Source organism: Aspergillus novofumigatus (genome assembly GCF_002847465.1).
Source record: "Aspergillus novofumigatus IBT 16806 chromosome Unknown P174scaffold_2, whole genome shotgun sequence".
Classification (NCBI taxonomy): domain Eukaryota; kingdom Fungi; phylum Ascomycota; class Eurotiomycetes; order Eurotiales; family Aspergillaceae; genus Aspergillus; species Aspergillus novofumigatus.
The window spans coordinates 2542837-2568541 of NW_020194275.1; the positions used below are offsets into that span (position 1 = coordinate 2542837).

At 48.7% G+C, this 25705-nt stretch overlaps 9 protein-coding genes across 9 annotated transcripts; 6 read left to right on the forward strand and 3 right to left on the reverse strand.

Annotated features, from left to right (window-relative positions):
• The first annotated feature begins 492 nt into the window (after positions 1 to 492).
• P174DRAFT_103863 (uncharacterized protein) lies at positions 493 to 2766 on the forward strand. The gene is made up of 3 exons (XM_024820985.1): positions 493 to 1609; positions 1664 to 1748; positions 1803 to 2766. The coding sequence occupies exons 1-3, from the start codon at positions 727 to 729 to the stop codon at positions 2464 to 2466; spliced, it is 1632 nt and encodes a 543-aa protein (XP_024685760.1). The 5' UTR covers positions 493 to 726; the 3' UTR covers positions 2467 to 2766.
• Positions 2767 to 8216: 5450 nt separating this feature from the next.
• Positions 8217 to 9371, forward strand: P174DRAFT_364939 (WSC domain-containing protein; the record flags this gene model as incomplete). The annotated part of the gene is made up of 3 exons (XM_024822030.1): positions 8217 to 8322; positions 8385 to 8662; positions 8760 to 9371. 3 exons carry the CDS (start codon positions 8217 to 8219, stop codon positions 9369 to 9371), a joined length of 996 nt encoding a protein of 331 aa, XP_024685761.1.
• A 600-nt stretch (positions 9372 to 9971) lies between these two features.
• Positions 9972 to 12142, reverse strand: P174DRAFT_104142 (F-box domain and ankyrin repeat protein). Its single transcript, XM_024820986.1, has 2 exons — positions 10662 to 12142; positions 9972 to 10334 (listed from the first exon to the last, which is right to left on the reverse strand). The coding sequence occupies exons 1-2, from the start codon at positions 12051 to 12053 to the stop codon at positions 10320 to 10322; spliced, it is 1407 nt and encodes a 468-aa protein (XP_024685762.1). The 5' UTR covers positions 12054 to 12142; the 3' UTR covers positions 9972 to 10319.
• Positions 12143 to 12528: 386 nt separating this feature from the next.
• P174DRAFT_476910 (uncharacterized protein) lies at positions 12529 to 13131 on the forward strand. Its single transcript, XM_024830670.1, has one exon. The coding sequence runs from the start codon at positions 12590 to 12592 to the stop codon at positions 12827 to 12829; it is 240 nt and encodes a 79-aa protein (XP_024685763.1). The 5' UTR covers positions 12529 to 12589; the 3' UTR covers positions 12830 to 13131.
• A 361-nt stretch (positions 13132 to 13492) lies between these two features.
• Positions 13493 to 15103, forward strand: P174DRAFT_428635 (heme-dependent oxidative N-demethylase family protein; the record flags this gene model as incomplete). The annotated part of the gene is made up of 3 exons (XM_024825527.1): positions 13493 to 14006; positions 14096 to 14561; positions 14623 to 15103. 3 exons carry the CDS (start codon positions 13493 to 13495, stop codon positions 15101 to 15103), a joined length of 1461 nt encoding a protein of 486 aa, XP_024685764.1.
• Positions 15104 to 15636: 533 nt separating this feature from the next.
• Positions 15637 to 16380, reverse strand: P174DRAFT_418147 (PRP38 family protein; the record flags this gene model as incomplete). The annotated part of the gene is made up of 1 exon (XM_024824663.1): positions 15637 to 16380. The coding sequence occupies one exon, from the start codon at positions 16378 to 16380 to the stop codon at positions 15637 to 15639; it is 744 nt and encodes a 247-aa protein (XP_024685765.1).
• Positions 16381 to 16613: 233 nt separating this feature from the next.
• On the forward strand, positions 16614 to 18051 carry P174DRAFT_438984 (uncharacterized protein). The gene has a single exon (XM_024826674.1). It carries the CDS (start codon positions 16812 to 16814, stop codon positions 17874 to 17876), a length of 1065 nt encoding a protein of 354 aa, XP_024685766.1. The 5' UTR covers positions 16614 to 16811; the 3' UTR covers positions 17877 to 18051.
• A 290-nt stretch (positions 18052 to 18341) lies between these two features.
• P174DRAFT_365960 (WD40 repeat domain-containing protein) lies at positions 18342 to 20269 on the reverse strand (the record flags this gene model as incomplete). The annotated part of the gene is made up of 2 exons (XM_024822090.1): positions 18342 to 18564; positions 18651 to 20269. 2 exons carry the CDS (start codon positions 20267 to 20269, stop codon positions 18342 to 18344), a joined length of 1842 nt encoding a protein of 613 aa, XP_024685767.1.
• A 1436-nt stretch (positions 20270 to 21705) lies between these two features.
• Positions 21706 to 25260, forward strand: P174DRAFT_418150 (putative DEAD box helicase involved in nonsense mediated decay; the record flags this gene model as incomplete). The annotated part of the gene is made up of 6 exons (XM_024824664.1): positions 21706 to 22089; positions 22157 to 22515; positions 22568 to 24588; positions 24652 to 24745; positions 24826 to 24908; positions 24962 to 25260. 6 exons carry the CDS (start codon positions 21706 to 21708, stop codon positions 25258 to 25260), a joined length of 3240 nt encoding a protein of 1079 aa, XP_024685768.1.
• Positions 25261 to 25705: the final 445 nt, after the last annotated feature.

The window sequence follows — 25705 nt, forward strand, 5'->3', positions numbered from 1 at the left end:
GGGTCTACCCCATGTCATCACATAAGACCTTTCTTGGTAGAACTATATCAACGAAGGTGTTCGCTCCGACAGGACTGACGTGTAGCGAGAGAGCTAGTCCACAGTTGAATATATGCCTAAGAAATTACAGAGAGCATGTCGCTCTTTAATGAATGTCATCGCCAAGCGAGATACCGTAGTTTTCAACTCTCTTAGTCGAAATTGCTGAACTGGTACCTGAGTTTACTCAAAAGTCAACGAACCACGGTTCAAGGAACCATACAGACTGGAGTATGAACCTATTTTCAATGTCGGCATTTTCAATTCCTGCTTCAGTCCTATGAATAATTGTCGCGGCTTCAATTTCTGCGCTGGATTGCTCGTATCTACGTCTCACCAACAATGACTACTGCACAGCATCCTGCAGCGGTGACATCAGCGAAGCCAGCCGCGGTTGGCTGTGTTTGGTGGACAGGAACTTGTTCGTTGGCAAGGCTCAATCCATGCTTTTTACGTCGCAGCAAGCTACGCATCCCGTCAGTATTTTCTGGCCCTCAGCAGCTTCTGAAATTCGTCATCGAGCAACTTTGTTCGATATCTGCCAGCGGTCGTTCGGACCCCTCGTACAGTGCCCCTCACCAATGATTTCGATGCGTAGAAAAGCACAACACGATAAACCCGCACTACTTTCATCGCTCAGATTCTACTCACTTCATTGGACAGTCTCGCATCTCTCAAATTTCAGGTATGTCCCGACGAGCACGAAACCATGAGTACTACGAGGAGGACCTCTACGAGGAAGAAAGCGATACATATCGACGTCCGCGGCGGTCTCGACGCGAGCGCTTCGCTGAAGACGATGAATTGCACTACGGACGTCGAATGTCCACCCCGCTTCCCGTGGAAGAGTTGGAACGCCTACACATACGAGAACGGTCAAAGCCCGACTTTATTCGCGAGAGCTTTGATCCATCGCGGAACCCTGGCCCCCTGGCTGTGATGCGGGAGCGGGAGGAAAATGAGATGGACATGCCTCCGCGCGAGACATTGAGGGGCTACGAGTGGGACAGGCACGAGCGTCGTGAGCGACCTCGGCGTAGGAGAGCCGCTAAGGAGGAGGATATCTACTTCCAGGAGGAATTGGAAAGACGGAGGTATACAGGGGCCGAATATGATGAGGGAGAAGCTGAGCTGCAGAGGGAAAGGCCGTCGATACCGCGACCTAACTTGGATAGCGAGAAGGAATTTGTACGCTTACATCGCGACAAGAAAGCGAAGAAAGGCTCGCGGATGAAACACGCAGAACTTGATATTGAGCGAGATGAGCTTTATCGCCGTGGGTCTGACACCAGGCGGGAGCATACCAGGCTCCATAGTGATGTTAGAGAACATACACCAGCAGCACGCTTACGACCGAGAGTTCCCCGGCAGCCAGATGGAGACGAAGAAAATGAAGAGGATATCATTATCCGAAGAGATGAGCGGAGGGGTCGAAGGGGCAGGTTCAAGGAAAAGGAAAAGATTAGCATGCGAGAAAGAGGAATCTCGACGTCCCCGGAGTCGCCAAGTTCGAGAGAGCTTTCGCAGGTTCGGAAGTCTCATGTTACATCTGTTGAACGCATGAGAAATGGTGAGTTGAGAGATTGAGCGCTCAAGTCAGATGCTTATTTCCCATCTATCGCAGGTTATGAGTTGCCTCATGCACCACTTGCACCCAGTCCAGAGCCTTCTTCTCCGAGTAGCTTCGAGGAGTTGGAGATTCGTCACCGGTAAGCCGATAATCGTTCCATTGAAGTTCAAATTACATGCTTACTATTGTATAGTACACGAGGACGCCCAAGGAAAGAGAAGATCGTTATAGAACGACGCAATGATACTTCACCTCCATACATACGTTCATCTTCAGAATCTGGCAACAAAAGCGAGGACGAAATTGACATCACTCGCGCGAAATTAAAGACCTCAAACAGAAAAGAGGACGTTTTGATTATGGAACGTCAACCCCAACGCCACGAAAGTGATGAAGAGGTCCAAGTCTTCGAGGAGGAACAGTACACCCGCCGCGATTTGGGAGGGCCTCAGCGACGGAGCACACCCACAGTCGCTGTTGAAGATAAAGCGATAGTCCGGGTTGACTCAGGAAGCCATGGCAGTGCAGACCAGGAGATGCGACGGGAGCGGCGTGTATCCACACGGCGATCCCGATCCATCAAGGGCCACGGAAGACTGTCTGACGAGAACATCGACCGCAAAGATGGTCGAATCGGACGGCGATACATTGGCGTAAAAGACAAGCGAGATCGTCTCTGGACAGAAATCACCAAGGACCTGGTGGTCAGGGAGGCCATTGAGCGGGCCGGCTATGAATACGAGGAAACGGACTCGTTCTATTACATATTCTCGTATCTTGGATATGTGAGTCTAGGCCTTCTTGTGCAAACCCACACTTCCCCTTGTAGATTTCGTGGCTTCCTCCGGCCCGGCTGACAGCTCTCCACGACCATAGGACGATATATCGGCCCTTGTCGCACTATCGGAGGACATCCGCCGTGCACGACGCCAACGAATTCAGGAGATCAGCAGGGAGCGAGCCTCCATGCGTATTCCATTCGCACCTGAACCAGTCGCACCCGCTCCCGTGTTACCGGGGAGGCCGCCATCTCCGCGTCTCCGACCTCGGGATGAGCGGAGACTGAAGAAAGAGCGGGAGCTCATTATCGAAGAAGGACGATGGAGACCAGGTCCAGCTCCATTGGACAGATGGTGACGGAGCAAGCTCGCTCCACCGTTGAGACTGATTGGAGTGTGGCTTGGTCAAACGGTCGGCCGACGTTTTCAACCCTCTTATGATTCTGAGCCTGAAATAGATACCGACAACAGATACCCAGTTTCTTTTTTTCTCTTCCTGCTTGTCAGCTACCTCTCGAAGTTTATCGCTCTATCATTTTCCAGGTGCTCTTATGCCCATCAGCAGACGAATGTTGGTCTGTCGGGTCAGCGAATGCAGGGCCCTGGTCAACCTTGTACTCTGAAGCAGCAGTAGGACGCTGAAGACATGCCCAGCTTGTATCAAGAGTACCCGTCAAATGATATTCGAGGAATTGATGGATATTTCTCAATCAACTACGTTATCCACAGCTGACCATCCCACACCCTTCATGAATTTATTTATATGGCAGATGACGTGGATCTATGGAGTACCGCTAGTGCCATTCGATATGTTCCAAACAATGGAGCCCAAGGCACCGAATGACCGATCAACTGTCTCAGAATTTGTGGATACCGTATTAGCAGGGCATGATCCATACTCCGTAGGTAACTTAGGGACTTCATTTCATGTATGGTAAATGATCCTCCTCGACGCATGTAACCAAACATGACATGCGTATTTTGTACTATGCATCTACCTTAGCGAGCGATAGTTAGACTTGCGGAGTACACCCATGAGCGTGGCAAAGGAGAGAGAATCCTCCATAGGGACCCGATTCACATATCAGGTAGTTCAAGTACCTTGAGTAGGTAGCCAGAGGTGGTGATGCGACCGATGTTTGGTGCCTGTTGTCTAAGGCCTGCAGCGAAAAGGGATGGAGATACTATGGATTCGTTGCGACAGCCAAACACATCGTTTCTAAGTGGAATAGCTTACTCATAGTCCACAATTTCGATGTACAATTCTAGGGTTCTCCATAACAACTCCAAATTTAGGACCAGACACGACACCAAAATTACAATGACATAAAAGGAGGGGGGAAGACGACGCCACAGAAGTCAAAGATTGAGTTTCCACAATGGAAATATACCGGCGCAACGGGAATGGCTGCACTGACACCAAGGCATTAAGGTAGACTACTGGTCAATGTCAAGTTGTCAACTACAGCTGCTATTTTAGTTCTGCCTCATTCCGTTCGCTTCGGCTTCTTCTTGTTCTGCTTTTGGTGGTTTTTAGTTTGACTCCCGTTGGAACGTCTGTATAACCTCCTAGGATGAAAATGAAAAAGATATGAAAGAATGAGGCATTTTGTTTCTGCCAGTTTACCTGTCTTTTTCAAGGAAATTGATGAGCTGAGAGCTCTGTAGTAAATATAGGTAGCCGGTACTGAAAAAGGTCTAGACAGTGCCTGGACTCTACTCCGTATGGAGTAAGGGATCGGCAATGGCCAATCGGCGAATCGAGGGGCATTCAGAATTCCACTTTTCATTTTCCTTCAGCCACAATCAGAAGAAATGAAGGATGAAGGATCGACTGGTTATTTGAAGCTAGTGGGCGTGGTGAAAATTACCAATTTCAATGTTTGTGACCTCGATTTTAAGGTAACATTACAGGTCCTGTTGTTGGTAAGGTATCCAGAGAAGCTTCTCAACAGTTCTGTATACTGAACAAAGCCACATGATCGTCAACTTCAAGTGGTGTACAAAGACATATGCCTTGTCAAACCACCAAGTCGGACCTGATGCGTTAAACTAGCCCAGAAGGCTTTCGACTGGTGATAGTTCAAGTTGGCAGCCGCGTTTTCCGCGGTGTTCTTGAGAGTAAGGTAGACTTGGACGTAAGTCGTTGTAAGTCGTTGTCGTTATCTACCTACTTATTCAGGGTGACAATCCTAAGTAGTAGTATCTATGGAGTAGACGTCCCTTGCTCCCATGCCTGCCTACCAGCTTCGACAAGCTCAAACTAGACTGCGATCGACTAAACGAAGACCAGGACTCAGAAGAGAAATTCAGAAGGCGGGGTTCGCTTCCTTATCAATCGACCAGATACACAACTGGAGACTACCTTAGAGTTGTCATCGCTCGCGTTTGTAGCGCTGAAGTGGTCAGAAGTAGAGTTTTGATGTAAGTGCTGCAGGCTGCAGCGATGCAACTCTCGCTTCGCATAAGTGTGAGATCCTTCGTCTGCAGGATGCCGGAAAGTATCGAACGCATATTTTATACTTTTTGTACATCTTCAGTCTGAGTTGACCTTTTCTACCTTGGGGTGATTCGTGGTAAATAGTGCTGCTTGGTCACATGCATAGCACCTGAGCTGAGAGTAGGTAGCGATCATACAACTAAGGTCACGTCGTGAGTGGGAATTGAGCAAGTTCGCACAACCGTTCCCGAGCGTCTTGGTGAAATGGGATGATGAGAGATGCTCCCTGGGGAAGTAATTGAAAGAAAAGACAGTGGAAGGTGCCTCCCTAGAAAATTTCCATGCTGAGTAGACGAGTCCCTGAGCAACAGCGACATGGGTTGAATAGTAGGCTTATCACGAACATACCAGAAATATATATCCAAGTACCTCAGCAGAAAACAATACTATTGACATTGATTGCTGTTGTATTTCCACAGAAGCATGACATGTGAACAGCAATTGCATGCTTTTAGAGTTCTAGATCCGAGGATCGCCGGGTTTCTTTTGAGTTGTCTAAACTTTCATGCTACACAAGTGTTTCTGTCATCATGATGATCTCGTGGATGTAACCCTCCATGAGCCAAAAAGTATAGCAGATTTACGTTGCTGTACCTGCACCGCTCGCATCAAGTCATCACTGGAAGATATATATTGGCTCATGAGTCGATCTGGCCAAGGATATATCATTTATGACATCCATGGATTTCCTCGGTGGCCACCCTTGGGTACTAGCACGGGATGAATCCAAGAGGTACCTTGGTAGAGCAACACAGCCAACCATATATATACACCACCTACCTTAATGACGCTTGATTATTATAAAGGGCAGATGCAGGACAAAGCATGAGAGCCGAGATTACTCCTGTCAAATGTTCTAAGTACAGAGTCAACATTCTAGACCATCCATTTGTTTCCAGAATCTGGCAACCCAGTTGCCAAGATGGCGCTCCACTTTTCTGGGTACCTTTTCCTGATGTTGTTGTGCGTGGCTGGGAAGTGATGATTCAGACTTAAGTATCCACTCGTTTTTCAAGCTCACATTCAGATAGTGGATCAGCTTCCATTCTCGGGCCTCATCTGCTTGATGGACATCGGACATCCCTAAGCATTTTACCTTAGGAAGGGAGCCCAGGTATATCAAACGGTATGTAATGATTTGGAATCAGTACCTACCACCTGCAACTGTTGGCCCCACAAAATCCACATCGGAGGCCGTGCTCCTTCTTGGACGCTGAGTTGCTTGGAAATCAACGGGATGACACGGTAGATCCCATTTTCCAGTACCATCTGTAAGGTAAGTTTTGTAATTAGGCACAAATTATGTTTGTAAGAAGCAATGTGAATAGTGAAATTGCTTTTCAAAATTTCCAGTCTACATTGCAGAATGCCTAGTAAAATTTATTCGTTCAGAGCTCGTACCCGTACGGAGCAGCACCTTACGTATGCCCGATTTCTCAAACTTGTGGCTGGTGAATGACATGACGCGGCCGATGGATAAGGTATGTCTGCCAATTGTCCACGGTGCCATACGACTATGTAGTCTGTAAGGAAATTGATATATGAGTTCTTCAAAGTAGTCAGATAGTGACATGGCTACGTCCAAGCATGTCAGGAAGATTATATTTTCAATGTACCTAAGCTTCGAACTTGCCTAGTTAAGTCTAAGCGATTTCAACTTGACATTCTTCTGCCTCAAAGACAGCGATGCTCATTAGTAGGTAGGTAAATAGACCTCATGTAACGGCATGTGTACCAAGCATTGACCATTACATAAACTCTTACGGCAGCAATGCGAGGCCCATTGTTCCTATGGCTTTTACCCAGAGCAAGGTACCATCTACTTACGCAGTTTTTTGCTGGGATGCATTATCTACAGATCGTCTGATGTTGCTGAAGCTCGAAACAACGCACTGACTGATCTTTGATCTATGTTCTATTAAAATTATTTAATGGACGAGAAGTACTGATTAGACAAGCACTTAGATTGATAGACAGTGCCTGATGCTAACAGTGTCCTATTGCAGACTCAAAACAACCTTATTATGACAGGAAACTTAAATGCATCTGTATCTCAGTGCCAGTACCAGCAAACATTACCACATCTTGAAGGCTGAACATATAGCAAATTACTGTAGCAAGTGACCAACTTACGCAAGTATTTCTGTCTTCCTGGGATCCATTTTAGAGGCTGATTTAAGTGCTTTTTGTGGAACCCGTATGGATCCACTTATCCTGTCACAATTTAGGTTGTTGTTTTTGTTTACACAGTAACTATACCTACCTAGGTAAGGTACCTGGAGCATTCCCTGTTATTTTACAAAGCATGGTAAGGTACATTAACATCTCAATGGTCCAACTTTATAATATCGTACCACTATGTATTGATTATCTATTATTTATTATTATTCTTATCGTTATTTTTAAGTTTGGAGACTACCTAGTGGACAAGATCCCGGTCTACAAAGTACTAAATACTTGCTTCCTAGGTTCCCAGTTTCCACTGCAGGACGTAAATTAATTCACCCGACCAACTCGCAACCTTATCATTGATCGGTCCTGTTCGACTCTCCCGCTGTCAAACCACATCCTCCTTCTGCCTCATCCATCTCACTCCCTTTCTGATATCCTGTTTCTTTTGACATCCTGGGATTTCCACTCGCTTCTTCTCTACCTGTCTCTCGTTTTAGCTCCTCCCACTTTCCCAGTCGCTCACCTATCGGTCGCTCGACATTCACTCTCTGGCTCCATGCCCAGGAGCCTCTCATCGGCTTCTCCGGTTCTGCCAAATGCCTCGTTCTGAGCCCCGTCACACGAAAAAGCAGGTTTAAGTTCAAGCTGAATTCTTCTGCTTAGAGGCTCTCCAGCTTCGAATCAAATTAATCTGGTGGGTGGCTCCCCTGACTGAACGTGCACTTTTTCTTTTTTCTAGGTGCCATCAAAACCCTGGCTCATGCTGGACCCGCACGACTAAACTACTCTTAGGTACCAGAGGTTATCGATATATCTACGGGACTGGGGACTGCCGTTGAATAGTCGACTATTGCACTCTTGAGGTGTCGGACTTATTTCGACATCATTCACCCACGGAGCAGATGCTCTTAGCGTCTCATAGCTTACCATAAACGCTTCGTCGATCTAACGTTTATTCTATTTCACCTGCCGACCATCAACTACAGGATCCCTTGGGGACAGGCCCAGGTGCACATCGAGCATAATTAAGGGTGGGATCGTTAAAAAGGATTGCACAGTTTCAAAAGCCTGCCGAATTAGGGGTGTACACGGACAGGACACAAAAGCAGGGGGTGGAATACTATATCTCCTAATCTGCACTTGCCAAGATTTCGCCATGGTTTTCGACTTGAGTCTTCTGCTGTTTGCTTTACTTGCATCGCCAGTTGCTTCCGATATCACCTACTGCTCTTCCGTGAACACTGGTTCCTCGTTCTCTGCCAGTAGGTAGCCCTGACCACCTCTCTCTGCCACCAAGTGATATCTGATCTTTTTCTCCTTACAGACATCAGCATCTATCAGTCGAATGGACTTTGCACGGACACCTGCAATGCTGATTATGCCTTCGCGATCCTCCAGGGTAAAGAATGCTGGTGCTCGAACATAGCACCCAACAAAGCTACGAATACCGACATTTCCGATTGTGCCGTAGGATGTCCAGGATATCCGACGGACAGCTGTGGAGATGCCTCTAAGGGCCTGTATGCTTATATTCAGATGTCCTTACATAATCCTTCGGGCACAGCAGCTGCTCCATCCTCAACAGACTCGACAAAGTCCACGGTCAGTAGCCTTTGCCTCGAACTTCGTCCCCACGCGACTCATTTATTGCCAACCGTCCCAAGGAGCCCTTGAACTCTGATTGCTAACGTCACTGTAGTCCGACAAATCCAAAACAGAGACCACTGACTCTAAAACAACTACCACAGCTCCTACAACTACTCAAAATACTCTTTCGATTCAGACTGTTGCTGGAATTGTGAAGACTATAACAGTCTCGGATACGAAACCAACTGCGACGACAGCGACCTCACCCTCGTCGGATGCACAAAATGGAGGCTCTGGAGTTTCGGGCGGAACTATTGCCGGCGCTGTTGTTGGCGCTGTCGGTGGCTTAGCGGCAATCGTCGCGATTATCTTCTTCGTCCTCGCATCCAAACGTCGCTCGCGAGCCCAGAGCCCCGATCCGAGCGTTTCGAACGTTCTGCTCGACGGAAGGCAAAGCAAGGGCTCTCAGATGAGTTTCGTGAAGGGCATGTTCTCTGATGGGCATAGTCACACATTATCCGCCGGATCGACGATAACACCCCAACGTATGCCAACTTTCACTGATAACCGCTTGAAAACGGACACTGTACTTTATGGGAACGGGCGTCGGGATAGCGACGTGTCGCTCCAGGATAATGAAGACTACTCGCGTCCGGTGCTGCGGGTTAGTATTTCCCCAGTCGTGCACGCCTTGACCAGTTTGGTACTGATATATATTTCATAGCTGACCAACCCCGATTAAACACGGGATCTGTGCACACGAATTTCTTTGCTTTCTGCATCTTGGAATCTCCTTATCTTGTGAATTCAACTTGTGCGACTCTGCGAAATCAGCGGTCTTATGATACCCAATTGTCACATAATCCTTCTTTTCTTCCTTGCATTTGAAGCATCGGCCTTCCTTCGGTCTTAATGACTGCAAGCTCCCGGGCATACAACTCGTCCATGGCTGCGAATCCGAACACCAGTGGAGCATCCGCGAGTACACGAACGATAGTCAAGTCATCCTGATTGGGGTATATTTTCATTTCTCGATGAGATACGATCCTCATTTCCAGCCTACGCTCTCTTTTGAGCTTCGCTTTATTTTGTTACCATTGAACATCGTGTACTTTTGTACATCAGAAACTGCATGGCGGCTGTGTTAATGGTGGGAGTACATAATGGGTTTCAGACTGCCAAACTTGATGCTAGTGTCATCACTAATCCCCCGGGGAACCCTCCTCTGCTCGTTTTTATTGTTTGAGTGCATTTCTCATTCGTCAGTTCTCACGAATTTCCTTCAGTTTCTTGTCCAAATAGAATTGTGAGCTGGATGAATACAAAGTAATTGAGACTACAAGTTCTCAGGGAGAGGCTGATCTGTAATAGGTCTACTGTATTACTCTTGCAACGGGACTAGGCACGCTTATTCAGTGCTATATGATATAGATCATTGCAGCAAAGATCTCCCAAAAGCTTGTAGCTAGCAGTTCCGTCTGTTCATACAAAAGCAAAAAAATAAGGCAAATCAGACTAAACCGAACCAACGCCGTCCAAAGAATCCAGAAGCCAAGTTCCAACCATTTCCAGTCCCAGACACCTGAGATCAGCAAGCACCGTCTGGAAAGACGAGGCAGTGGATAGTACATACCTTCCATTGGCGTATCCGACTCGGACAATTCTATGCCCATTACCCCATCACGAACTAGACGAGAGAGGATCAGTTAGCTGCCTTCCGCAAGAGATATTTCAAGACAGCGGGGGAGTCCGGTGCAAGATGCGCAGGCGCCTTACGACCATTGACATCCGCATTGCCCTGCTCGACGAGAATCCTCACGACCTTCAGCCAGCCGGCTTTAGCCGCAAGATGCAGAGGAGTCAAGCCACCGGGACCTCGCGCGTTGACGTCGACTGTACTCCTGGAGAGCAGCAGACGGACGACACTGGGCATGCGCTTGCGCAACCAGTAGTGGTCGTTCTGGCGCACCGCATAGTGGAGCTCCGTGAGGCCGCATTTATCGGGGATACCAACCCGGATCCCATGCTCGAGCAGCGCGACGGCGATCGATAGACTTCTCTCCACGATTTCGCGGCCAACGTATTCCATTGATTGGTATACCGCCTGATGGCTGAATTGAAGGGCGGCGTGGAGGACGGTTTTGCCGGTATGGTCCCTGATGTTGATGTCAATGCCGGCTGTGATGAGAATTTTGGCGAGTTCGGCACTCCCCTCGTAGAGGGCTGACCACAGAGCGGTCTTGCCTCTTGTCGACTGGGAGGAAAGCAGCTCAGGGTACTTTTCAGTAAGGAATTCAAGGACATCTGGGTGGTCGGTATTTGTCGCAGCATAGTGAATCATCGTTCTGCCATCAGGGTTGATTTGACTAAAGTCTGCACCTTTGTCAATGGCGGCTTTGATGACGTCCAAACTGCAACGGCTAGCAATAGTAGCGTGGACGGGGAGGTCCCCGGTGATGTCAACGCCGGCTGTGATGAGAGTTTTGACGAGTTGAAGGCTGCCGTTATAGATGGCTGACCAGAGAAATGTCGTGGCAGACTGGGAGGAAAGCAGCTCAGGGTATTTTCCAACGAGGAATTCAAGGACATCTGGGTGGTCACTATTAGTTGCAGCGTGGTGGATCGCCGTCCTGCCATCCCTACTGGTTTGTCTAAAGTCTGCACCTTTGCCAATGGCGAGTTTGATGACATCCAGACTGCAACGACGAGCGAGGGCGTGTATGACCTTTACCTGAGTATAATCAGCGCCTATATTGATCAGCTTTTTGACCATCTCATCGTCCATTTTCGTCGCGTCAAGGATAGGCGAGGTATATGGCGCGCACACGTCGTTCAAAGCAGGGTCAGCACCGTGCTCAAGCAGAAGGTCCACAATTGGCTCGTCCTTGGCGCGGACTGCCAGTGAAAGCATGCGACATCCGTCCAAGTCATATGCGTTCGGGTCGACACCTGCTTCTAGGTAGTTTCTTACCTTGTTGAGTTGATGACGTTTGATGGCTTGAACGAGCGGCTGGGAAGGCACCCTGTGCGTCCGTTTGCGAGTAAGAATACCCTTTCCATCCTCGTGAAATCTGATTCGCTGTTTGTACTCAGCTTCATCAGCGAGGGCATGCTGCTTGGCAGCTCTGGCCAGGGGGCGTTGCAACGTACCGTTGAGTCTCCGGGAGGTTTGGCCGAGACTGGCCACTGATAGAGGATCCAGGTGGTCAGAGATCGCCAGGAGGAGTTCCATAGGCAACTGCTCAAGCTGCGGCATTTTGCTTAGAAGTTGTTTTCTGCTTGAGATACCGCACGGATCGTATAGAGGATTGTGTGATTGTTGAAGGGTTGAGTGGTATGTTGGTTGGAAATGATATGGCACATCTGTGGGCTTTCGCACTTGCTTTATATTCTCCAAGTAAGGCATCCTAATGTATTCTGTGATTTTCTGCACGACTATTGAGACAATAACTTTGTGAAAACAGTAAGAGGGTTTGGAGATGCTTGACAAGGATTCTTAGAGACATTGTTCATTGATGCACGCTACGGAAGGTTCAGAATGAAAGACTCTTCAAGAGAAGTTGCAAGACTGTCAGTCTCACAAACTAGACATTCCTCACTGGCCAAAACCTTTCCTCAACCGCAACTTCAAAAACGTCGAGGATGAAACTTGAGCAATGACCGAAAGAAAGACGTTGTCCTCTCATCTTGTTCAGGACATGCCCTTGTCCGGTGAACAAAGAGATTGTCAACGGCCTTGTAAAGGTTTCATGACTAGAGGGGAATGAAGCCTCAAACCAAGGGAAAGAGATGTATCTCAAGGATATCGAAGGCTTCGGAAGTAGCCGCAGCATGACAAAGGTGACAAAGAGTCAATCCTCTCCCTTGATGAGTCAATCAATGGCCCTTCTTCCTTCATCAAGGCATGGGCTGTAAGAGATAATGTGTCTCTATTGTAAATGAATGCATCCATGTGAAAGCCCAGGCAAGACAAAGGGCAATAGAGACACAAAGCATTGCCGGGAAAATGCGATTGATGATGATGATGATGATGATGATGATGATGATGCTGAAGATGAAAGGGCAGAAACAATGCAAACCAAGCACATGACCTACCGGGACAGTTTTGCCCGATTGGGAAATGCGGATCGACTGACTGATCCAAGAAGATGCTTCGAGCGAATACAGTCTGCTATCCCTTGATCCGTTGGCTTCCCCGCTCCCTGCCTCGGATCTTGAGATGTATCTGTAACTCTATCCTTGCGACGGTGACATCATAAATGATATCGAAGAGTTGAAGAGTCACCATGAGATCTCGACGATCGCTGGCATCTTTTGAGATGTAACAGTAGATGAGAGGAAAACTCGCTGTCTCGTTTTGGCACCATCCTCCTGACATTGGATGCGAGGAAGCCGGATGGTTCTACGACATGCGCAGCGGTATGCTGAAAGCTCAGTTGGTTCCCTGCCACTGCTACAACAAATCTGAGTGGTCAACGCTAACGTGTCGCAGTACACTATAAGAAATCAGATCCGAAGGTTTATTCTAACCAATGCTATGGCCTTATCATGTTGCTCCCAGCTTCGTCCTTATCTGATATGTGCTTCTCCGCACCAAACGTAGTAAGTTCAAGCAGACCACGATAGAGCATATCTTTGGAAACACGGGGTGGAGAGGAGTCCTGATCGATCACACTTCTCGTCAATTGCTTTTTCTTATGCCACAGAAGACCCCCTTGCACATATAATCGCTTCATGAGCCTTGAGGCAGCTTTTGTCCCTGCCGAACAGGCGTAGTCACATGTTGTCTGTCCTTCTTCATCTATATATTGCTTCACGAGACACATGAGAATGCAGATACTCGGTATGCTCGGTGACTGGTGGTTGTCTGGTCTGGCTGTGACTGTGCTCGCTGGACTCTTCTTCGCCTTCGATCGCTCCCAACGCAGGAAAGTATGGCCGAGAATAAGTTTTCGGAGCCGCAAGACGTCAACTGCTGGAACGCCTCCAAGATCCATATCACCCGACAAGAAGCCGGTGATCGGTTCCGCGTCCCAAGTAAACTACGCCGATGTTTTACCACCACAGCGTCGGCTGGCCCTCGCTGCCCTGTCACAGAGCTCGGTACAACCGAAAGAAATTGACGAAGCCGAAGTCAGACGATTCATTCTGCCGATGACAATGGATTACCAAAATTGTCAAGAAGAAAGGTATACTCCGACGGGATTCTCTACAGAGGAGGTCAAAAAGTTAGGAGACTTCCCGGACTATGCAGCCCTAAGTGGCGTGCCTCTGCCCCAGCCATACAATGAATTCGTCATTGACAAGGCCCTACCGAGGCCATATCGTCCGTTCCGGTGGACATACCATCAGACCATGTGTAAGCCTGCCTGACCAGCGAACCGTCCACTAGAACCACCCCCACAAGCAGATTTAGGAGCTGATAGACATCATTTCGCATGCCCATAGCACTGACGAAAATGGAAACGGACTGGTGGATTGAGCTCGAATCCACATACAAAGCTCGAATCGCGCAACGCAAGGAATTATACGCCAAACACGGCTCATCAGTGCTCGGCTATCTTCCAGGCTCTGAATTAGCCAGCAAGGAACTGATGGAAATGGTCTTGCAGTTCCTGTGCGCCCGGTATCCTCAGTACTTCTCGCTAGAGAGCAAGAGGATATTCAAGAACAGAATCCTCGACACCGAGCAAGACATCAAAGCCAAACATCCTTTGGAGATCCTTCTCGACAATGTACCGGAAGACTTTGCGATCATGCTGCGCGACGAGGAGACAGGCTTCTATTTCCTCCGCGCGGCAGTGGTTTGCTCTGCTCTGGGATGGAATGTTGGATTGAAAATAGGACTTCAGCTCCATGAAATCCATGGGGCGATTCCGGACTATAAGGAAAAGATGCAGTTCTCTATGGATCGGTAGGTTCAATATGTAAGGAGAGTCGCAAGCCCAAGGGGTCGCTGACAAGTTCTCCGCTAGGTTCTTCACCAAAATGCCAACAGACAAACCAATCCAGAGAGGGTCCTGGGGTCTTGAAGTCGGACAGCCTCTGTATATGCCCCCAGGGGATCCTCACGAGAAACTTCGTCTGTCTCAAGACCCTAGCCTGCAGTTGGCCGATTGTAATCTGCGAGTGGATTGGCAGACACTGAGGCGTCTGCCTCTGTCGGCAGCGGTCGTCTTCAATTTCAAGGCACTATTCACGCCCGTATCCGAATTCCGTGATGAACCATGCGTACCAGCCTTGATAGCCAAGGTCCTCAGGGAAGGAAAAGAAAATCTGATGAAATATAAGAATACATGGCACGTGGAGCATGTCGTGCTTCCGAAGCTTGAGGAATGGGCCCAGGAGCAGGAGGAGCAAGGTCTCGTAGACAAGAATTGGCAAGTGGCTACATTGGACGAGAGCCCTTGGTTCAGGAACTGGGAGGACAAGTGGCATCGCCAGCAAGGTTTTTGATTAGTTTGTTTGAAGTGGTCCAAATGATGTTCTTGGTGCTTCTGTATAATCTTTATTATCAATGGATACCAAGTTGCTTCTAGTAATACACATACCTACAACAAACAAGCACGTAACCTACATGATATGTAGAGTCGAGGGTATACTGAAGCAAGAATATCCGTCGTTCTGCACAAAGATCATCCCCTGGTAGCGGTTTGGTGAGGTTCGTCATAAGACTTCTGAACTCAACCAGAGGTCCTTATCTTGCCCAGGAAGTTCCAGCAACACCACATATTAACTGTGCTTCCTTAAGCTTGGACTGTGACTCTGGATAGCTTCAATAGGCACCTGGCAACGAGGATGCCTTGAGTCCGCTTGCTAACGAGACGATATCTGCCCCATCTAGCTCGCGGCACTCAGTGGTGCGAATACGTGAGGAGCTAAATCCCCAATAGGGAGCGCATCAGTCCGACAGTGATGGACAATAGCGGCCAAAATTGCAGTGTTTTCGAACATTTCCGAGATGCCGGTTATGGGGCCCAGTGACCCGCTCACTCGTCCCCAGCGGCCCCGTTAGACCGTGACTCGCTATCGTTGCTGCCTTGGTCGCTCTCCTTATCCAATTCTTCCAGTTCGTCCGCCAACGGACTGATGCGCTCTTCCAACAAATCCAGATCCTCCAACTGCTGCCGCGCCGGTAACTTCCAAAGACTAGTACCGCACACACGGTCCTTCGTCAGAAGATCGTCGACAAATTGATCCATATAGGTAAGCACAAACGTGTCGCGTACTCGTCGCTTCAGCTTCCGGTAGTCGAGAAGGAGAGGTTCCAGTGTCTTGTAGACGTCGACCGGGTCAAATGTTAAACGCACGTAGAACGCCGCCAGGGCGCGGAGGTATTTGAAATCTCCTCGTTGTCCAAGCACGCCATTTCGAGCCTGCTCCTCCGCGGTTGCCTCTGTCTCTTCGTCACTGCCCGGATCGGTGTAGTTGAGATATTCCAAGATGATTTCACGCTCGGGGTTGAGTTGCAGCAACTTGAACGCAAGACAGAGAAACGGAGTGGGTTTCTCGGCGACACCATATGTACCACCGATAGATGTCAACTCGACCGCGCGATCGCATAGTGTTGCCGCGTTTAAACCGAAGCACTGTTCTTTCCAGTAATATGAGTCTGTAATGCGGTCGCGAACGGCTTTCTCGAACAATGTGGCGGGGTTGACACCGCGGACTAGGGGTCCTGAATAGCCACGACTGTCCAGGAGGGTACTCGCATCAGCACGATGGGACGACATGTTGGAAAGAATCGGAAAATCCCGACTGTGGACGCGACTTCAAAGGTTGTCCGTGAAGAAAAGACGAAAGCTTTCTTGAAAAGTAGGAAGATCAACTGTGGCTGACTGGCTGTGGCGCGGAGGCTGTGCCAAGACGGACTCTTATCGATAGTCGCACCGACAACCAGCCCAAAGGTAAGCGGAGGCGCTGGTGATGCAACATGTCTCAGGTCTGCTATTAGCAGGTTTGGTGGCTTCAAACTACAGATCTTTTATCAAGAGACGATATTGATGTTCATGCCATGTAATTAAAATGTGGATGGTGGTGTCTTATAGTCGTGTATTGCTCAATCCATGCGTCGCTGTCTTTCGTGCATCTCAGGAACATCAACACATACTACCCGAAACGGAAACTAGATTCGACTGATGCGCACTTCAAGTTACACACAATCATGGTGCTTTTGACCTCCTCAACAGTCTCAGTTATCATCTCCACCGGCGTGATCTGCCTATTTACTCTTCTCCTTTTTCTGTCCGGCTACGTCCTTCAGCAGCAGTCCGTCAGAAGCATCCAGAGTGCTCTTCGACCTCCCGGGGTTCCAGACCCGATCACCGGCCATGGATCAGCAGCGTCGTCGTTTCAAAAAAGGGAGCAAAGTCTTCTGTCTGATCTGATTCCTGAGAAGCAGCGAAACCATGTCGCTCATCTTGTGCAGCCTGGAGCAAAAGGCAACTACGCATATCTGCAACTCCTGTCCTCCCCCAATCCATCCGATATCTGCTCCGCAATCCTCTTCTTCAAACAACTCGCCACAAACGGCACAGCAATTAATGACCGATTGTTCATGTACCCCCGAGAATGGGATCTGCTGTCATCAGACGAGGTCCCGCACTCCGTCACAACAGCTCTTTCTCTGCTACGAGCGGCAAGCATCAAGTACAACATCTGGCTTCTCCCTATCGACATGACGGCAGCCACATCCGCAGGCTACGAACCGACAGATACAAAGCTTCTTCGCCTAGGCCAGATCCAGTTTATGCAGTACGACAGTGTACTGTATGTTCGAACACCGGGTCTGTTGCTCGATACTGGCAAGCTAGACGAGATGCTCCTCTCCCGGCCATTGCCCCTGAAATATGACAAGAATCGTCTCGAGTCCTTCAATAATGAAGCGTGGATTCCCATGCCTCTTAGGGCGGACCGTGATGCCGTTCTTCCGCCAGTGTACCTGATCACGGTCAACAACGTGAAGAACGGACAGATTGAGGCGCGAGGCCATATCCCTAACGTGGCTCTCCCGGGATTTGGAGGTCTGGTTACCAGTCCCAGGGGTGTTCACTCACCTGAGGACAAGGGTAATGAACCTGATAATGAGCCAGGGTATGTCTTCTTTGAGCAGGATAAGGAAGGCCATGTTCAGTGGGCGCAGAATCCGTTGTTCGGTGCCTGGAGAGCACAGCAACACGAGGTTTGCGAAGGCGTCGACTTTGATGAAATCACTCATGATCATGATTAGCGACATTTTTTCTTATGATAGTTCTCGTGACCACCTTGCGTGCTCTTGGTTTGGTTCTTGGAAGGTGTTTGGGTATATTTACAGTTTGTGGCGCCGTTATTTTGGGAAAGTAGGAGCGTCCTACCCTACTTACATATATATTTATACACGAATGCAAATACGAAATATCTCATCATTCTTTACCATGTATTTCTTATTTTCGGAAGTGTTTGTCAAATTCTAAGATTTAGAATAAGTAAAGACTATAGTCTAAGACACTGGTCTAATGTCCAATGCCGTTCGTTGCGCTATCATGAACAGAAAGGTCAGCACATGCAATCAATGAAAATGCCATGATCCGTTTCCCCTTAGGATAGCCTCAACAGAATGAAACATTGACACTCTGTCCACCTCAAACGAGGAGCGACCAAGATGGCAGAAATCTGCCGGGATATATTATACATCACAAGAAAAGAAAAAAAAATATCATCGAGGAACATTGATCTCGTAGCCCAGCAAAACCTCGGTGGTATTGCCTTCCCAGCCTCTATTACCACTCGTCGAGATCATAAAACGACAAGCCTGATCAATATATAGTTGTGATATAGTCCCCGTACGGTGTCCAGGAATGATGAGAAAAGGTACAGTGGAATGGCGGCTGACTTGTTCGTGTTTCAAATCGTACAATCGAAGAATATCATGCGACGCACTGGAACAATTGGTCAACCAGATGCCACGAGGTAGGAGAAACAGATACTGTAGTAGCTAACGAGGAAAGACAGAAATAATACTCACCAGACAATATGTCGTCCATTGGGCATCGCCTTGAGCGCCGTCACCGGCCCACTGCCCTGGGGAAATTTGAAGGTCCTCTCAGGCTCTCGTAGACCTTTATGGAGACTGAATTCCTCCACAGTTCCATTTCGACGCCCTGCATAGATATAATTCCCGTCCGGAGACCAGCATGCATTCATGCACCATGGTGGAGAGTTGTAGGGTGTGATCCGAGCAACGGGGTCGGCTTGCCGTCTGTCCCATAATCTGATTGTGCCGTCGATGGATGCGGCAAGAAATGTGTGGTCTGCCACTACATTCGACTCTTGCTGTATTGATGCAGCAGACTCCTGGGCCTGTGAAGGTGGCTTTAATTCTTCCGCGTGTGGTAGACCGTTCGTCACTGGCTGCGACGAAACGTTTGGAAGATCAGTCTCCAGAGATCCGGTCTTTGGGTTCGTCATGGTAGCGTCCGCACTGGCGTTGCCCTCTGCAGTCCCATTTTGTTGATCCATCACGTCAGGCTCGCCATGTGCATCTGCATCAGCATCGGCATCCGGAAGAATGCCGTTGGCAAGAGCTTTGCCGAACTCATCATCCTCATCTATTCCAAACGCATTTCCGGATGACCCCGCACCTTCACCACCCCCACCATCTGCATCTCCGAACAATGAATCGGCGCCGCCAAAGAGTGAATCTGCTGGGGACCCCGCCTGCGGGTTTGCAGCAGCGCCACCTTCCCCTAAATCGTTCGATGTATCCATGAGATTGAAGCTGTCAGTTCCGCTGGCGTGGTAGTTTGATGAGTAGGTGCCATTCGTTTGAGGTAGTTCTGATGCGTCTTTTGGAACAGGAATTGTGGATTCTGGCCGAATCTCGATCGCCGCGATTTGCCCAGCGCTGGCACCAAAGACACGCCGCGTCTGTCCAGTATTCAAATCCCAGTCAAACACTCGCTTATCCCAACTACCAGATAGCAATGACTTCTCGTCTGGGGTCAGATGCAGTACCGAGACGGCCGAAGTATGCTGTCGCAGGAGAGCAATCTCTTTCCCCTCATCATGACGAACTGACTGCAGACGGATACTGCCAGACTCCAACCCAGATAATAGCCATAGGCCCTCGCTATGGCTAGCTAGGGAATAGACCGGTGACACGGCGTTCCCATCCATGCACTCCCAATATGTCATCAACACGCCGGCCTTCATTACGCTATCGACGAAGGGATGTCGTTGCGCCACGGTCAGCATCAATTTGCTGTTGATCGAATCGACCCAATTGAACTTTCGCACATATCCATCAGACCCTCCACTAAACACCCATCGCATGTCGGCTGTCGCTGTTACTGCATTTATCGATGTACTGTGAGGTGCGGCCGTGGTCGGTACTATGTCGTAAGTGGATGCTGTTAGGCATTCCGGACGAACTGGAGGGTGAAAGACGGAGGTCAAGTCGGACGTGAGGTTTGTGGAGTCAGGGGAGGTCATTGAGATATCGGGATTCGCTTGAGATGCGATACCAGGCCCTTCGGATGCGTGGCTGGTATTCGACGGGCTTTCCGCATCTTGATCGGCCTCGGCGTCTCCATCGGCATCATTATCATTTCCTGCGTCATCTGCGTCTCTCATAGCGTCTTCCATTTCATCATCCGAGCTTCCATCTTGCGAGCCTATGTCGCTTGCCAATCAGTAACTCTTTCAAGAATCGTGGGATAACGGGTGAAAGGCTCACCCGCAAGATCTCGATCATCGTCGTCCCCAATTGAGGTCATTTTGACGTCGCAAAACCCCTTGCTCCTGAGATTCTGTGTCGCAAGCACCGAATTTATGATCCGGGGTCTATTCTCGATGCCTCAATCGCTATACAGTCCAAACAGTTGCGATTTGCGCTAGGGCCTAGTGATGCCTCTTGGGTTGGACGGAGGAATTTCTGCGAATCATGGACTCATGGCTCGATTCTGGCATCAAACCACTTCTCCTGGGCTTTGGAGAAATAAATCCAGTAGCCACAGTATGAAACTCTAGAATTGATACGAGGCCTCTTATTCATGCGCCCAACGAAGCCATGAATCCTCTCTCCGACAAGATGGGCCAATATCCATTGAGTTCCCCAGATGTCAGTCACGTTGATTGCCCACTTCCTGCCTAAGGCCACAACTGCCTATCTTGGGTTAGCGCATGATAGGATATCAGAACCGCCAGAAACCTCAGAATATTTTTCTTGTCCACTGATCTCCAATCGAGATTCGATTGCTTTTCAGTTTTCATTTTTCCTCTTTCTTCTTTTTCTCTTTTGACCAAATGGTTTGGGCCTATCAGAAAGAGAGAACAATTGATCTGACCCTGTCAGGGTAGTGAACTATCATAAGGGACAAACAGCGGATTGCAAACAACATGGAACCTTCAACCTGTACAGAGTATAGGCGACGGGATCCGAACAAATAAGTCTGGGATGGCACATTGTACTTGAAGGGATATTCTGGGTCTATCTATCTCAATATATTTTATACATGCAAACTTGTCAAAGGCTGTTCGCATCCAAGCATAGCTGCAAAGTTCTAACCAGTGTCGGCATAGAAAAGTCTCTATATGGGATGGTAACCGCTATGGGAATACAGGAAGGCCTGGAAATAAAGGAAGATATAGTCCTAGGAAAGATGCTGGGCTATTTACTTAGATTAGCGTCTGGAATTGCAGAGACGTTTGTTCAATACAAAAGAGAAGGAGGATGGTGAAGACACCACGACACTGATAGGGCAGCTTGATTTCGTTTGCATCTCAGTAGTATTTCCCTTGTATAATCATCCCATATCTTTCTTTCTCGGAATTGTTGTTCAATGAATGCTGTCACTCTTTCCTTGTCTTTGTGAATGCAAACTTGATTTCCCTTCACTTACTTCTCTGTCCCATTGTACGAGAGCTTCACTATATTTTGCAGCTGTCACCCAGTACTGTCTGATCCTCAACTCGCCGAATAGCAATTCCCTCTTGTCTACAACACTTCAACCTCGTCATCCAACTTATTCCTGTCCTGCACGGACTTTTCTCCTTAAATCCTCAAGACGACAATATCCAAGATGGATCCAGATGATGAACCTGTTACATACTCCTCAGGAGGACTTCACGAGACTCTGACGAAGCTGTCCATCAGTCCCAATCCCAAAGCCAATCTAATGATCAGAGAATATTGCTGCAAACAGGATCATGGACAAGAAGACCCTTGGCTCCAGAAGCCGGAGATACCAACACCTGAGGAGATTCTACCGTTATCTTCGGACGAAGAATGTGTGGAGCTTATGCCTAACAAGATAGAAGGTCCCTGGAGCTCGAAAGAAAGTTACCTGAGAGCACATTATGAGCTCCTTCGAGAGGATGCTGTTGCTCCACTGCGAGATGCTGTGGCTTACGTCCGTAATGACCCGCGGATGGCGGACTCTCAAGCTGTATCGATATATGAGAAGGTCGGTCTTCATTCTTGCTTTGTATCCTTAGGAAAGTCGAATAGCTGCTTACCAGAATCTGGCTTAGGTTTACATGACAGGCATCACATTCGCCCAAACGGGCATTGCGTTCCGTATCCGATTCTCCACTAACCGATCCGGAAAAAAGATTGTTTGGGAATATTCTAAGCGGTTGATCGCTGGATCAGTTGTTGCACTGTCTCCTGCAAGCGACTCTTTCCGAAGCAAGTGTGCCATTGCTGTTGTTGCTGCGAGACCCCTGGAAGGAGTCAAGCAAGAGCCTCCGGAGGTTGATATCTTCTTTGCCCAGCCCGAGGACGCCAATTTCGATCCTCATCAGGAATGGGTTATGGTAGAAGCGAGAACGGGCTACTACGAGGCTATGAGACATACCATGACTGCTCTCCAGAGACTAAACCGCGAAAGGTCAGTGAACATAACTGGAAAAGTAACTCAGAACTAGCTGATCGCGCATCAGGTTTCCTTTAGCAGATCACATATGCGGCCTGGATCCCGATGTTGATGCCCCGGACTATGTCAAAGAATCCCCTCATGTGGACATCCATTCAGTTATTGGCGCAGCCGACGAAGAGAAAAAGATCAACCTCTTGGAAGGTTGGCCAGAATCGCCAACAGGTGATCTCGACAAGTCACAGTGGTCAGCTCTGAAGCAGATCCTTACTAAAAAATTAGCAATAATTCAAGGTCCCCCAGGCACCGGGAAGACACACGTTTCTGTGGTTGCGTTGAAAGTTCTGTTGTCTAACATGCAGCCTCATGATCCTCCTATTATAGTTTCATCTCAAACAAACCATGCCTTGGATCAACTTCTGCGACACATTTCGGTTTTCGAGAAGGACTATATTCGCTTAGGAGGGAGAAGCAACGATCCCGAAATCAAGAAGCGCACCCTGTTTTCTATCAGGCAAAATGAGCCGGCCGTCACAGTCCAGGGTGGCTTGTATGGCCCGTCGATGAGGAAATACAAGACTCTGGTGACTACAATCGTGGAATTGCTGGAGGCTTTCAGTCAAGAAGACGATGGGACACCTCTATCTTCAAAGCTTTTTGCGAAGCACGGGCTGCTGAGCGCAGAGCGATGCGATTCCCTTGCAAAGGGAGCTAAGGGTTGGATCCGTCCTGGTGCTGAAGAAGATACCGATCCTCTAATTGCATGGCTCGGAGATCAAGTGGTCAAGTTCCAGGTAACATACACAAACGAGAACTTCGGCTTTGATGAAGACGAGGTAGACCTCGAATATGAACAGCTCAAAGAACTCGAGGCGGAGCAAGGGATCGAAGAGGACGACTACGAAAATCTTAGAGGACAATTCATCTTTCTGAGCGAAGCGATGTGTGGATTGGTTCCTTCCAGTCATCCAGAGGCAGCCAGTCTGGACCACCTAAGGCACTCTGATATGTGGAAGGTCCCACTCAAGGCGCGTGGTGCGGTCTATGATGCGCTACGGAGCCAGCTGAAGATGATGCTCTTGGAACAATTCCGAAAGCTCGTCGCTGCCTACACAAGGAATTGCGAAGATCTTCGGATTGGAAAGTGGGAGAGAGACCACCTCATTCTCCGGAACGCCAAGATCATTGGTATGACTGCAACAGGCTTGAGCAAATACAGGGCCCTGATTTCCAGTGTGAAACCAAAGACCATCCTGATCGAAGAAGCAGCCGAGGTCATTGAGGCCCCGATAGCCGTTGCCTGTCTCGACTCGGTCCAACACATGATACTCGTGGGCGACCACCAACAGCTCAAGGGCCACTGCGCAATGCAAGACCTTGAAGGCGAGCCTTTCCATCTGGATGTGTCCATGTTCGAACGGCTTGTGAAGAATGGAATTGGGTACGTTACTCTGAGGCGCCAAAGGCGTATGGTGCCGGAAATTCGTCGCCTGTTGGAACCTATCTACGGGGAACTGCGAGATCATCAGAGTGTCCTCCGCCGTCCAAAAGTACCAGGAATGGCCGACGTCCGATCTTTCTTCTTCTCGCATAGCTGGCCAGAAAGCAGTGACAGCCTGGCGTCCAAATACAATGTGATGGAGGCGGAAATGATCGTGGGATTCTTTGTTTACCTTGTGCTCAACGGCGTTTCGGTCGACAACATAACCGTTTTGACGTTCTACAATGGCCAGAGGAAGAAAATATTGAAGCTTATGAGGAATCATTCGTACCTCCATGGTCAGTATGTCAAGGTCGTGACAGTCGATTCATACCAGGGAGAAGAGAATGACATTGTCATTCTCTCCTTGGTGAGAAGCTCAAACGCAAAGGGCATCGGGTTTTTGTCAGTGCAGAACAGAGTCTGCGTAGCACTGTCCAGAGCAAGGAATGGGTTTTATATCTTCGGGAATGCAAAGCTCCTTTACTCTGCCGATGAGCTTTGGCGGAAAGTGATCACCATCATGGCCAACGAGCGCCCTTGCCGAAGCATTGAATTCCAACTACCTTTGACATGCCAGAAGCACGGCAGCACTACTCTCAACCAAGGTTGGTCTCTCTGTTCATACGATAACGGTCTCAAGAATTTATGCTGACTCGGGGTGTTTGAAGAGCCTGCGGACTGGGTGAAAACGAATGGTGGGTGCCGACAACCCTGCGAGGAGCCACTGGATTGTGGACATAAGTGTGCCCTTCAATGCCACAGGTGAGCCATCAGACGGTTTTCGCGTTGAGCAGCTCCCACTGACGCAGTGTCTTTCAAGCTTCTCACATGATCTGGTCCAGTGCGAACAGCGTTGCAACCTCCGAATGCTTTGTGGTCATGTCTGCGACAAGCCCTGTTCAGAAAATCATGACTGTTTCTGCAAGTGCGAGTTGAGTTCATCAGTTTTATCAGAAGCGGAACCGGCAAATGTGGCAGGGTCCGCGATTGACGATCGACCGAAGGTTTCGACGGAGGAGGCACTAAAGAAACAGGCAATCAGAGGCTACCAAGAATTTGCGCAATGGGGAGCTAAGCAGCAAGACATCCACTTGCTCAGAAAAGCAAACCCCCGAAGCTTGGCCACGATGCAGAGAGAAAACCAGAATGTTATTCTGACCAGCGATTCCAGCTCAAAGCGTCATAAGAAAGGAAAGAAGAAGGCCTCTGCAGTCTTCTCTGCTAAAAAGGCCGGTATACCGAAGGCCGTGCCAGAGGGGACGCTTTTGGACGACTGATCTGTCGAAGTCAACAGTGCAAAGGAACCTATTTTCGTGGGTTGCACGATAGTTAGCTGGGATAGAGGAGAAGGAAGAAGTATGGAGCAGATCCAGCCTAGGCTTAGTTTCAGCAATATCATATGGAGCATCGCAGATTTCGAGTGTTCTTTTTCCCTGCCAAGGCGTCTGTGATCCCCTCAGATTGTTGTGAGAGAAGGCTTATAGGGCTCAGGAGCAGAGGAAGTAAGGACCATCCTTGGTGGTCTGGATACTTTAGGGCTGGACTTGAGGAGACGTAACCACCGTCCCTACCCACAACCCACAACAATAATAAGCAAAGTAGAACAGCTGCACAGGTGCTCAATTTCTGTAAAAGGTAATAGATACTTGCAGGGAACCTAAATCTTGGAGATGGAATCCACGGTAGCCTTAAGGTTCTGACCCACTCTATGGAAAGGAACTC

Excerpts from the sequence above, each read along its gene's own strand:
- P174DRAFT_103863 (XM_024820985.1), top strand. The coding sequence starts at position 727 with ATGTCCCGACGAGCACGAAACCATGAGTACTACGAGGAGGACCTCTAC. Across the intron at positions 1,610-1,663 it reads TGTTGAACGCATGAGAAATG|GTTATGAGTTGCCTCATGCA; the intron begins GTGAGTTGAGAG and ends CATCTATCGCAG. Across the intron at positions 1,749-1,802 it reads GAGTTGGAGATTCGTCACCG|TACACGAGGACGCCCAAGGA; the intron begins GTAAGCCGATAA and ends ACTATTGTATAG.
- P174DRAFT_104142 (XM_024820986.1), bottom strand. The coding sequence starts at position 12,053 with ATGCCTTACTTGGAGAATATAAAGCAAGTGCGAAAGCCCACAGATGTG.
- P174DRAFT_476910 (XM_024830670.1), top strand. The coding sequence starts at position 12,590 with ATGCATCCATGTGAAAGCCCAGGCAAGACAAAGGGCAATAGAGACACA.
- P174DRAFT_438984 (XM_024826674.1), top strand. The coding sequence starts at position 16,812 with ATGGTGCTTTTGACCTCCTCAACAGTCTCAGTTATCATCTCCACCGGC.